The 13,721-nt window shown below is 42.6% G+C and overlaps 1 protein-coding gene across 4 annotated transcripts in view; it reads right to left on the bottom strand.

The window, feature by feature from the left end:
• Positions 1 to 217: 217 nt before the first annotated feature.
• The window catches only part of LOC148009506 (lipase class 3 family protein), a 125,003-nt gene continuing 111,499 nt past the window's right edge, over positions 218 to 13,721 (bottom strand). For 2 of the 4 annotated variants that reach the window (XM_087672369.1, XM_087672372.1), the window contains 4 exons: positions 6,527 to 6,663; positions 6,331 to 6,428; positions 1,996 to 2,961; positions 218 to 985 (listed from right to left, as the gene is read on the bottom strand). In XM_087672369.1, the coding sequence (XP_087528495.1) occupies positions 895 to 985; positions 1,996 to 2,961; positions 6,331 to 6,428; positions 6,527 to 6,663 (1,292 nt within the window). In that variant the 3' untranslated portion in view covers positions 218 to 894. The remainder of the gene's footprint in view (positions 986 to 1,995; positions 2,962 to 6,330; positions 6,429 to 6,526; positions 6,664 to 13,721) is intronic. The other 2 variants (XM_087672370.1, XM_087672371.1) reach the window with 2 other exon arrangements.

The following is a 13,721-nucleotide window of genomic DNA, read 5'->3' as shown; positions in this document are numbered from 1 at the left end:
TTTCTTTTCTTATAGAGATAGAGCTTGAGTCTCTATAGATGCTAAACCCTTCTCGCATGATGAATGCATATTCCCTTCCCCGCTTGTCGTAAAAAGCATGGCCAAATAATTGTTACGTTTCTGATGCATGAAAGTCACGACTCACGAGAAAAAGTATACACACCAGCGGCACCCTCTAAATCATGTGTAATTCGGACAAATTGCACACGATTTCACAAGAATGAATCACAAAATCGATAATTCCTCAAAGTATATCTGCTAAATTGGCCTTGTGTATGGCGAAGAGGGATGGCATTACAGGGGATGCAAATGGCTGCTTCCAAGCAGTCAAAGAGTACTGAGGTGCAGCATATTGGTTTCAAAAATCAAGGCATCCGTGAAGACTCGGTCGTGACTGGCTTGCAATAAGTTTTAAGAATCTGCAACAACCTGGCTTTATACAAGAAATGCTGGGACATGCATGTGGTGATGTTTGCGGTAAACAAACCTTGTGAGTTAGCTTGGAATCACAGACTTCTGAACAAAGCTATGAATGACATCCTGGAGAACTACTAACCATGTACAAGCTCCCCCTGTATAACTGACTCCTGCCTGACCGCAGTTCACAGAAATAGCTTATCCTGCAAAGAGGACATTCAACTCTGGTAAACTTACAGATTGCCTTGCCCATGCCATTCATTCTTTCTGACTGCTCTCTGACTCTCCTTGACAACCAAACCCTTATGATTCCTCCCAGACACCTGCGTTGAGACTAGCAGTAGTTCATTTTAAAGGGTCTTCCAATGGACGGTTGTAGGCCTCTTATCTCCACTTACCAGACCATTGATAGGCATTCTGATTCGTCTTGTGTGAACAGTTGGTCTGCATTTCTTGTTGGTTAAACCGATTTGAAATTTACACTACTGGATCGATACTTATTCGTACATCACTTGGTTGCCTCCTAGCCATGATCTGCTCAAGTACACTATTTAAAGCATACTGGCACCTGAGAAGAAATAGCAGTTTGTCAGCTAACTTAACGAATAATAAAGGAGCTAAAATAGCAAGACATTGATATATCACATAACACGGAATAAAACATAATACATACCTTGCATCTACATAAACATGTGTAAGACATGCTTGTGTGGTCTAGGCTAGAGAAGAAAATAGGGCGATTCCTAGTTTGAGGACTTTGAGCCTTAGCAAATTTCAGATTTTCACCAATCTTGATGATTTTAGGGAATGCAATTATTATAATATGATAAAAAGATAAAAAAGATAGGGGCATAAAGAAATCTAATGAGGCATGGCCGTGCAGAGATGACCACATAAAATGGTAGGATAAATTCTTACAATTATGCAATATGCAAGTCAAGATCCCATATCCTTATACGGTTTTTAACTGGAGGGCTCTTATTGGAGGCTTCCCTATTGGTAACATGGTGTGGCAATGCAAGATTGCTAGTGGTCATCATGTCTTCTGTACGTGTATGAAGACTACCATCTTTTAGTTTCTTGCTCAGTTGCTAGACAGATGTGCAATCTCGGTTCTAAGGTTTGAACCCCAATGGCATTTTAAAGAACTACTATTGAGAATGGGTCTTGGGAAGATTGCTCAACACATTCTTATTTGTTTCATTTCTTGTATTGGATTGGGCTTTACATCTTGTCTAGAGGATTATTATTGTGGCAGGTGGGTTCTAATATATTGGGGTTGAAAGTAATTTGGAAAGGGGGGGGGGGTATCTATGATGTGATTGCTTCATATTAAGAGGTTATTTGCATGACTTCCATCATTGTCTGTGCTTGATAGTGCAAGACACCAAGTGCATAGGGCCTTAAGCAAGTTTCAAATTTCTACGAGGAGTAGGCATGTTTTATTTTGGTTCTCTCTTTCAGCTGTGGATATTGCTTCTGCATGCTGACTAGACAGCTATTCTTTAATTCAACAACTTGTTTTTGGGTGTTGAGAGAGAGAGAGAGAGAGAGAGAGAGAGAGAGAGAGAGAGAGACCTCCAAGGCATGTGGTCAAGAAACATCCATGGAGAGACAACAATATCCTGAAAGCTTTTCCGATCTGCAATTATAGCTTGGTGTTGAGGGCTTTTTTGATGTCGCCACAAGGACCAACTAGCCTTGTTCATAGGAACCACATGTATGATAAGTCCTGGCATAAACATCTCACTGAAATGTTCTTCGGCAGAATTTGGGGAAATTTCATGATTTATTTGGACATTATTAGAATTCCCCGAAGTGTTTCCATCCCAGCTATTGTCATGTATTTCATCTATTTCTGCAATATTATTATCCTTTGTTACACTAGTTTTGGAATCTATAAGCATTGTTTCAACTGTTTCTGAAAAGCTGGTTTGTACTCCTGCATTATCTGTCACTAGTAGAACTTCATTTTCTTCAGGTACATGACAACGATCTTCGCCTGCACCCACACAAGGATTTACCTTATCAGCAACTTGACGAGTAACAATACTAGATGATGATGAGACATGCTTCCAATTTTCAATTTCCAGAATAACACCTTCTGCACATGGCACAACCCCTAAGGTAGAAATTAGTTTTGCTGGATGAGTTCCTTCCAATATCACACGACATTTCCCAATCTCTGAACTACATTGCATGCCATTCTTGAGCTTGAAATCTACTGGTCTTGCAGAGCTATAACTGGACATGCACACCATGCAATGGCAAGCATGAGAACAAAGATAAATGCCACCTTTGAGTCTAAACTTATAACGCCTGTGCTTATGCTTGTTTTGACCATTGAATGCAGTCACTTCTGTTCTTGTTATTTCAGCACAGTTATCCATTCGTTCTGAGCCAAATAACTGTCTCGCTAATCGTGTAACGGTTGCAGCACTTGATCCAGCAGTCTCTGATGCTAATGCTTTAATGGCAGCAATGCGAAGACGCTTAATGGAAGAAACTGACAACCTTGATGAGAATTCATCATTATAGACAATGCTGCAGTACAACAAGAGCAGGTTAAGTACATTAAATTTTCTGAGGATAGATACATTAAATCAACTTAACCTGTGTCATATGACTTGTGAATTGACCTTTGTGCCATCACTATGCAAGCGCTTAAGTAATCATGGATGAAGGCTTTCTACTCTCAAAACATCAGGTCCGCTGATATATGTGCACATTTTTACAGACTAGTTACTTAAATAAGACTTACAATTGTACAACTTGCACAAACACATTATCAAACTAAAATTTTCTAACAGCAGGATTAGTGATGGACTTTCCTAGCATCTGCATATGTAATCTAAGGTTAAGAGTGACAAAGGCAGCACAAATATAGTGAGACTAGTGACAGCAGAGCACAAGGCAACCATGATACCAAAAGGCATGAATCCTTCATCTCTCTTGAAAGTCATCTGGGCCACCATACCTTCCATTTTACTTTGTTCCTTTTTGAAAAGTCTAAAAGGAGGATATCCATGCAATGCTATCTATGCTTTCACTCACACATGAACAGCTTGGGAAAGGTGGAGGCTTTGTCTGTATAGAGGGGTCCTGCAAATAAGCTTGGCAAGGGCCTTCTAGGCAATGGTCATCAAGGCAAGTGGGCCATGCCCATGTCCTCTCTGTTTCCCTTCAGTAATAAATGAATCATCCCTATGATGGAAGGCTCTCAAATAGGAACACCATGACTTGTAAGCAAATAGATGTACATCTGATCAACTCCCAAAACTTGAAGAGGTAAGCTCGGAAGGGTGATCCTCTCTAGGGCATGTGTGCAGATCCTATTGAGAGAGAGCCTCCAGCACCAAATCCTGTGAAAAGGTCTAAGCAGTGAACCCATGTCTCGCTAGAGATGCATCATTATCATGCTGCCAAACTTGCTTTTGACTCTGGTATCTTTTCTGCTTCTGCATAAAGTGCTCTCTCTGAATATGAAGTAATCCATGGGAATGCTTACCACTAGGTATGACTTTGAATCCCTAAGGCCCCTAGTTAGACTATCTGCATGCCTAGAACCATGAGAAAGTGACACAGACATCACCTCCTTTATGGTTCCTGCTCTCCACAAGCCCTGAATCTGGCATCCACACCTGCTCATAGATGGAATCTGGGATATAGAGATTCTAGGAGACCAGGAGTGGGGAGTGGACCCCTCAGCTTGGGATGAGCTACATCTTTGAGCAAGCTAGCGAGCAGGCAGAGCAGTAGCTTGAACATTAAGGTAGAAAAATTGGACAACACAAAAATGTTCTGGTTAAGTTCATATCCTAGAAGGCCTTACCAGATTGTTCAGAAGGTGGGGCTTGTCTGGAAAACATCTGTCTCCAATTTGAGTTTATAGTTGCTCCTTTATTGGCACTGCAAAATTGTTGATGGAAACCTCCCCATGCTTTGATAAACAGGCAATAATTCTGCTAGCCAGACACACAAGATTTGGACTAGTGCCTGTCACAACCCCAAGCCAAGTGTGCCGGAGACTCAGAGAGTTCAGGATTTTCAGCCACTCCATGTGGCCAATTTGCGCATGCTCTAACATATCAGCCATGACTATTTTGGGCTGTTAGTTGGAATGTCCATGAATTCAAAACTTGTGATGGAAAAAGCCTGAGAAAGCTCATCTTTAGATGAGAATTGCGGCAGCGAGTGAAAGGTCAGATCAGCATTCTTCATACCAGTGTACAAGCTCTCACAGCACTTTATTATTAATATGGGAAAGTTTCCTGAGGACAAAGCTACACCTCCTTGAAGCCAGTGCAGAGGAGGTATTCATTTCCCAATCAGAGATGCATATGCACCACCATTATAGACCATGGCATTTAGGTGGCAGGTATATTGATGGGAGTGATGGTTGGACACATCCATGTAGGCTAATTGAATAACCACGGTCCCTTGGATAAGCATGAGTGGACTGGTTTTTGAATATGTTACAGTGATGCCAGCTCTAGCAAAAATTTCTTGGATTGGGTAAAGGTGATTTGAACAATGTGGAGGTGGCTGGGAAAAGCAAAGAGGATTTGCTTTGAAGGGCTTACAAAGAACCGCACAGATTTTTCTTGATGGCATATCATGTGATTATTGCCATGTTGAGAGCAGAGTCACCAAAGAGACGATGGCTTTCCTTGCCATGTCAAGGATGAGTTTTAAGAGAGACCAAACGAATTCTATCTGGGAACATTGAATAAATTAGAGGGGGGACTCCACAGGGATTATCCCAGATATCACACTTCTGGAAACCAAAAGCAGTACATAGAACCAATGTGTAATCTTCCATCTTTGAATAAATTAGAGGGGGGACTCCACAGGGATTATCCCAGATATCACACTTCTGGAAACCAAAAGCAGTACATAGAACCAATGTGTAATCTTCCATCTTTCACCTTACAAACATAAATTGATCTTTGATGAGGAAGGGGACTCACCAGGTCAAGGTCTCACGGGCAAACTCACCAATGGGATTAGCCTGGAGTTGTAGACCATGTGATACGGTTATTCTTTCAGGTGCAATAGACTCCCTTTTCGTTGCACACATGTCAATTTTTGAACATCCCTTGCAGGGCTAATGTTGTACTTTGCCTTGCAACATTTTTATCTGAGAGGAATTATCAATAGAATCATTTTTTTCTCTGGTTAAAAAAAGATCTGTCTGGCCATGTAGGTTCCATGCAGTTGCTGGCCCCCCTAACCCAGAAGACTTGAGCAATCTTGCACACTGGCCAGAATCTGCTGTACACCAGGGATCTTGTCCTAGAATATGAAATAAAAGCCTCCCAGACTGCCTGTGCACAGCTTCTGGTGAAGTCTCCTGCCTACTATCTACTGGTCAATGTGAGGCAGGGCCTGTCTCTGTGTGCTCCAGAACTCTCTCTGTCTGCCTGCTGGTTTGGTGCAGACAACCAACAAGCCCAGCAGCAAATCCTCTATCCCTATTTAGTTCTAAAGAACTCAGCTTAGAAAATTATACCCAAGTCTTAAACCAAATGGACCTAAATCTTGGTGATATGATGTAACTTCAACAAGATCAAAAAAAATTTCCTGCAGCATGAAACACAGCTTGCAATGAGACGATGCTCTTGAAGCATGAGAAAGTCTGCACCATCACGTCAATTAGAAGCCTTGCGACCTCAGTTTGATGTCATACAATTCAGAATGAGTTTGTTTTTCTGTGTGAAATAAGCATTTTGCAAGTTTGGTTGAGAGAGACTATTCCTAGAATTATTTTTCAAGAACTTAAAACGTGAAAGACTTCAACATCCTTTGTTCAGTGAAAACAATAGACCACATGCCAACAGTAAGGCAAACGTATCATTTGATGATAGAATTCTTAGTGATACAAAATAAATCATGTATATTGGTAGTGTTCACCTTGTGATAAAACTCGAGCATGCATCGGCAATTGTAGTGTCCACACACGGTAACACTCCATATCCATACACATGCAGTTGCGGATACCGTGCATAAAGCTGAAAGTTAACCAGTTCAGTTTTCTTTTGTATTGCAAGAATAAACAGCATATAAAAGGTCTCAGTTATTCAGGTAAACAAATTGTATCTCCTCTCACTCGAATTGCAGTTAGAGCAGCGATTGATCCACCCAGAGAATGGCCAACAAATCGCAATGCATAGCCTTCACATTCCCCACCGGGTCCAATAAGTGAATGTAACAGCCCTGTCTCTTTCTCAAAACTGTGTACAATATCTGTAAATAAAACCAATGTTTGAGTACTTAATACCACTAGGAAAAATGGTTTGGGCAAAAGGTTAACAAGACGCATACAAGGAACAAGTGCAGGCAATCAATCATCAGGATCACCAGAAGTTAAGAATTTCCTTGGTCTTATTGTAAATCTAATTGCAAAGCTTGAAAATAATGAAGATTGACACTTTGATTATTAATAAGTAAGAGAATTAAGCTTTGTATGTTTTAAGCTGCATGTGACATGAGTACTAGCAAAAAGGTCAAAACAGAAGCCCTTCCACTGTCCTCTTAAAAACGTGGTTGAATCTTTTCTTCTGATTAATATAATCAGCCACACCTTTTTTAGTGAAAAAGGGCCCAAATTTTTCAACTGCTAAACATAGGTCAGTGCCTATGAGCTGGAAAAATGATGTGATATTGTTCTCTCCCAATACTTGTATCTGTGTGTAAGACATCTGGATCAAAGACTGAAATAGAAGCAATTTGCTAGAACTGATACCTGCAAGCAGGCTGAAATTTGCTGTTCCAAGGTAAGGCAATACTGGAAAAAACTTGACAGCAGTAGCGCATCACTAAGCTACTTTTCCTGCCTTTCGTTTAGCCTTCATTTCTTGATCACACGTCTGGCATTGGTGCTTTGACAAAATCGTGGAGAATCTTGAATTAGATATTTGGGAGTTCGGCATCATCTACCGATTTTCCCCCTATTTCTGCTGCATGACCTGGAGATGCCCTTCTCTTCTTCTCCCTCCCACGCTTCCTTTTGCAGGTTGACGCTCCGGTGCTATGACTTCTCCATAGGAAAATGGACCAGACCACTAGGTGCTCCTATTCATGGTTGTCAGCTACGAAAGGTACGGTACGATAAAATACAGTACTAAATGGTACCTTATGATTTTGTAAGGTATGGTACGGTACGGTACGATATTAGTACCAAAAAAATAACTTTTAAAAACTATAAATAATAACACACATGTTTAAAGTGAAAATAGGATATAGCAATGCCATTACAAAATAAGATCAATGATCATACATGATACAACTGTCATAGGAGCCAGGAGTCGAACCAAGTCATGATGGACTGAAGAGTTAGGAGTGGAATTTGTCAATCTGGATACAATCATCAATGATACATCATACATCATAATCATCATCATCATCTGAGTGCTCATCAAGAGAGTCTGAAGATGACCCCTCAACATTGGATGATGAGACACTCTCACACTCATCCTCACTGATGAGGTTACCATCATTATTAAATGATGACTCCCTAGGCAATGCTTGTGTAACTATAGGCAAGGGGGAGATGTCATCATTAGGCATGGGATGAGAGCTACTAGAGCCCCATCTCACGTATGTCTACAAACCACTCGAACCACCCCTTGTCGATCTCAGAGGGTGCCAAATGACCATGCCCCTCCTAGCAACTGTTGCAACTCGAACTCCTTGAATTGGTCGAACTCCTTGCCCATGAGCACGCTGATTGCGAGTGTTACGAGTGTTTGCTGCTATGAGCTCTCTATAGAGCTCTACAAAGATCTGCACCTCCTCCTCATCAACCTCTTGGTGTATACTCAGAAGAGTGTCACCCGTCAACTTGAATGTATCAACATTCACCTACACAATGCACATAAGATTATAAATACTAAATTGTTAAGCATAAAATTGAAAACAATAAATTTAAACTTAACCAAAACGATAAGCGTTTATCTGCTTTGGACTACCCATGGTCATCATGGCCTTCATCATGCAGAAGTTAGTTCGGCAATAGACTAGACGCTCTAATTGTCGTGTGCTAAGCCAATTGCGAATCTTTGTGTGAATGGGAGAATAGACACTTCAATTTCTCTCATATGCACCCGAAGAGCAATCTTGAGCAAGGACTCTCATGGCCAAGGACTGAAGAGTTTGCAGCGCATATCCAAAATTTTGCCACCAAAAGAGAGGCTTCACAAGTGACTCCCTTCTCCAACAAGTGGGAGAAGCAAAAGCCACATGCCCTATTTGATCCACATAGCATTCAAGCTCCTCTAGAACTGTGTTGTGGTCATCCACCAAGACCACACGAGTGAGATATGCAACCTGGTCAAAATGCACCTCTCTATCATCCATGACTGTTGGAGACTTGTAGGCCGGATGTAATAGTGCTCCAAATCGATGGATGGGCTTATGCATCCATGCACATCTCTTCTTTGCTATGCCAATGATGTGTGCACACTCTGACTTCGTGATCACTGTGCAAGCTCGTGCCTTCACCAATGTTGCTCTAAAGAAGTGAATGAGAAGGCCCATGGTGAACCCCTCGCAATCGCTCATGCGTAACACCCTATAAAAGGGAGTCACGATAATCACAATCCCACAGACTCTTTGCTAGAACTGCTCATCAAGGCACATGCGTTGCATGGCTTTTGCCACCTCTATCTCATGCTCATCCCACTCATTCCATAGAGTGGACACCAGCGTTTGTGAGCCAAGGGTGGGTGATAGTCACTATCTCTTAGTGGAGTAGATTGTTGAGCCGAAGCAATGGAAGGTGTTAAACTACCACTCTCTCTCAAAGGAGTGGACTAACGAGAAGACAATATCCAACAATCATTGTCTCTTGGTGGCGCATTGCAAAAGCGCGGGCCCTAGAGGCCATTGTTCCTAAAAATAGGTGAGGGAAAATCTCTGTTGGCATTGTGGTGGTCTCCAAGAGGTGGTAGCGCTAGTCGATCCTTCTTGTGCTTGAGAGGACTAAGTGCACATCAAATGTATCTTATTGACTTGAGCATAGTACTCTGATAGCTGATGCAGAAAAATCTCTTTGGCCCAAAACAAAGAGGTGGCATGACGAGTGCCTAGGGGTAGACACGTGTGCTCCTGTGGCATAGAGAGCAAAGGTTGAAGTCAACAGTCTTCGGTGGTGTGTTCGATGGTGCCGCAATAGGATCACCTAGTGGTCTGTCCATCTGCTTGTGAATAAGTTATCACACCATCTATCCGATGGTGCCACAATAGGATCACCTAGTGGTTTGTCCATCTGCTTGTGAAGAAGTTAGCACACCATAGTGTCAATTTGTAAAAGGGAGGGTGGAAGGGAGAAGAAGAGAATGGTGTCTCCTGATGATGTAGCGGAAATAGAGAAAAAATTAGTAGATGATGCTAAACTTGCAACCTGTCTTTAACTCCTCTCATATAGAGGATCTCCACAGCTCTCTAAGTGCCTCTGACTCCAATACCATATCAAAATAATAAACATGCTCTAATACCATGTCAAAATATGCAACAAACCACAGATAATAGGATTTGTGGGGAGAAACACAGAGTATGTACGGAAAACACTAAGAGAGAAGAGAAACTTAGAAAACACAGAAGAAGAAGATGATGAAGCACCACAAAGAAAAGTGGACACAGCGGAGCTGAAGCTCAGAAGATGACTGCACTATCTTGTTTGAATTAGGTGGTAGCACCTCAAGGTAATTTGCATAGTTAAGGGAGCAAAACACAGTCCTTTAGGCAATGGGCTATTGAAGTAGTCCTTTGATGTTGTCGAAGATGAGAAAGGAGATCACTAGCTGTCAACGGAGCAAAAAGCAGTCCTTAGATGCTAGGAAGTGCCCAAACAACAAAATACAGCAGTACAATGCCAAGTGGAGATGGAAACCACGAACTGTAATGTCCTTCTTGAGGGGTATGAATGGCAATGGAGAGGATGGAGAAAGGAGTGTCAATGATTGAGTGAAAGTGTGGGATGATAGAAGAAAAATGAGGAAGAGTAATTGAAGAAGTGTGTGAATGTGTGGCCTACAAATAGGCCTCAGCCAGTCTAGGATGGCTCCCCACTGTGTGGGCACCCAACTGAAAAAGTGCCCATAATATGGGTGCCTAGACTATTTTGGGGTTGTCAGTGCAAAACCCTAAATGAAGTGGCTGTACCAAATAAGTGGTTCTCAACACCCCTTCTCAATCCCAAAAAGAGATGAAGAAAGAGGAGTGAAGAGAGGTAAGGAAGAAGAGCAGAAGATCCTTAAGATTCAAGATTTTCCACTTGAAAGGTAACTTGTAGTAAAGAACAATAGATAAGATGAGCTATAGAGCCAGACTCCACCTCGGGAGAGAAGCCACCAGCTTTGTAACTCCATGCTAGAAGGAATTCAAAGGCTTGGTCACCAAATCATGGCTGAACCTTTCATGGCCCCAATCTAGGTGGTACCTGAAGATCTGAAGTATCAATAAGAGAAATGACTGCTCGAAGACAACTATCCCCAAAGAGTACATGGTGGGTGCAGAACTTCAGGATGAGAAGATACCCCTTTTGAGGCTGGAGATATAGGGGCTCCCTATGAAGTCGAAGAAGTAGAAGCCCTGGGCAAAGTAAGAACATCCACATTTGAATCCCCCTCTGCGAGAGATAGGGAATCATAGAACTCATGGATCACGGACTCCGAAACATCTGATGATGAAGAAAGTGCTACCGGCTATGCCAAAGAAGGTATTTGAGATTCCAAAGATGTCAAAGAACTCCCAAAGGTGGCCTCTTGAACCTGAGTAGGTGAGGGTGGGGAAAAGAGAGGCTCATGCTAAGTCAAGGGTGGGCCAAAGTCGCTATCTCCCAATGAAGCAAATGACAACTCACAACTAGCAAATGAACTCAAACAAGAGGGACCAGGATTGAGAGAAAAGCAGATGTACACAATAACTCAAAGAACAAACAGATAGTATAATGAATCAAAAACCAATGAGCTCAATGGAGTAGAAGGCTGTCCAACAGCCACTGTCTCTAGGAACAGACTGAGGGATGCTGAGGAGTGTGATACTGATCGCAGCAGACCTCCATCTCTCAATGCTGAAGATGAAGGATGAGCTGAGGATGAGGAAGTGCAGCAGTGACTGCAAACAAAGCAGTTCTTCAGAGAAAAGAGGCTGGAAACAGCAGGTGCAACAACTCAGAAGCCAGGCATGAACTGAAGGAGAGGCTGATCTAACAAATGAAGATGTCTAAGATCTGATGGAGATACCACACTGTCTAAGATGGCTGCTGCTGAACAGTGTCAACTTGCTGCAAATGAGCTGCCAAGCAGCAACCAGCAGTCACAAGATTCTGAATGACAGCGAAGGCAGTGTAGTGCAGGTGCTGAGCATGAAGAGGCAGCAGGAGCACTGCTGTAACAATAGTCTGAAGGTGCCAACCTGCAACAAATGATGATGACAGGCTGGATATGATGGCGCCAGGCAGCATCTGGATGGGATAGGCTGCTGTAATGATGAAGTTCAGTAAACAGCAGTCACTGATGTTGCTGCAGCGACAAGAAGTGGTAGAGATGAGCAATAGTGGGCATGGAGTGACCAGTACCAGGGTGTGGAGATTAGTTGCAATCTAGCAGCTAAAATTAGGTAGCACCTTTTGTAGAATAAGTTAGGGTTAGGTTAGCAATAAGTTAGGGTTAAGTTTAGGGACAAGGGGCTGGTCACACAATAAAGCCCTTAGAGAGCCTTTTTGCCCTAACGTGCCTCGTGTCTCATGCTTATATTGACTACAATAATGTTATGGAGCTGTTTGAGAACCAATAAAATTGACCAATCAAAATGTGTAAAATTAAGGGCTGACTATGTGGCTTAACACCCTCTCTTACACCCAAAATAGAATCCAAGGGGGATGGCCTCATACCCATACTCAAACACAGAGAGACGAAACTCTCAAGTGAATGATGATATAAATGAATGTAAGAGTGTATAGAATGCCCAAGGGCAGAGCAATGCAATGTCAGAGAGTGACGTCCACAAAAGGCAAATCCAAGTGCTGTGACCACCAGTCAGAGTGTCAGAGTGCAGGAAACACCAAAGGCTGATCACCAGAGTGTCTAGGAACCGAGGCGGCTGCAAAGGATAATGCCTAATGATGAAGGTCGCAGCAAAAAGTTGCAAAAGCAGTAGTAGAAGGGCTGCTTGAAGGAGGAAGGTCCCCAACTGCCACCAGGTAGGGTGAAGGCCAAAGGCAAGTAGCAAGAGGTCACCGAAAGGTGTGGGAGATCACTGCCAACTATCGTCTAGTGAAGGAGTGTCCAAATGCAAGCTTAAGGAGACAGACTGTGAATTGGCGATGGCACAAGAGCCCAAATGCACCAAGGAAGAGGAAGCCAACAATGGGCGATAGCCAAGGAGGAAGGCGCCAAGCATTGCAAGAGCTGATGGAGGAGTGGCAGCAGCGGCGAAGGGTAGACCGCCATGTAGGCAAAGGCTGATGGCTGAAATCTACACTGAAAGAATGAGGTTGAATGGTGGGTAGCTTGTCTATTTATAGATGTTGAAGGGTGCCCCAAAAGTTAGGGTTTTGAGGGACCACTGAAACTCTCTTGAATAGTGCACCAAATTTGCATTTTTCATTAATTAAGCGTGTTTTGGGGCTATTTAAAGATGCTAATCAGCTGTAAAGTGGGTTTTAGCTCAACACCCCCTCTCAAGCCCAAAACTGAGCCTAAAAGGAAGGTCGGCAATGTTTAACCCAAGGCATCCCACCCCAAAGCAGTCAATGCATTAGAAAAAGGGTGCACCTCAACTCCCCAATGGCCTTCCAAGACTATAGAGGCGATGGTTATCTCACCAAGGGAGTCCAAGTAGTCACCCCAAAGAGGATAGGGCATTGAACAAAGGGTGCTTGTTGGCTACCAAGTGGCCTACCAAACTACAAAGGTGGATGGAACCACATTGAACTTTTTTTTTTGGGTGGAAGGTTAATTTTAGGGGTGGCGGCCAATTAAGTAACAATGACCTAGAAAATGGAAGCAAGGATAGTGTAAAGAAAATACCCTGACACAGAAGCATAAATAGAAACCGTATGATAAAGCACAGGCTGATAAAAGAACACAGTTAGGGTTAGGGTTAGGATAACTCAGAGACAATGAACACAGTTAATAAATGAAATGATATGACTACTAATAATACGATGCTCATGAACAAACACACTATGCAGTGAATGAATACTGAACCTCGAACTCCTGTATCTCAAGGATCCAGGGCAGGGGTAATGAGCTGGTGGAGAGTGTGTCGTACTCTCAACGGATCCTGAATCGCAGCAA

Source organism: Lygodium microphyllum, chromosome 30 (genome assembly GCF_053477565.2).
Source record: "Lygodium microphyllum isolate KBCC chromosome 30, Lygodium_microphyllum_v1.1.10, whole genome shotgun sequence".
Taxonomy (NCBI): Eukaryota; Viridiplantae; Streptophyta; class Polypodiopsida; order Schizaeales; family Lygodiaceae; genus Lygodium; species Lygodium microphyllum.
Note: the sequence above shows the minus strand (reverse complement) of the source record. Positions and strands in the feature narration are given on the sequence as shown.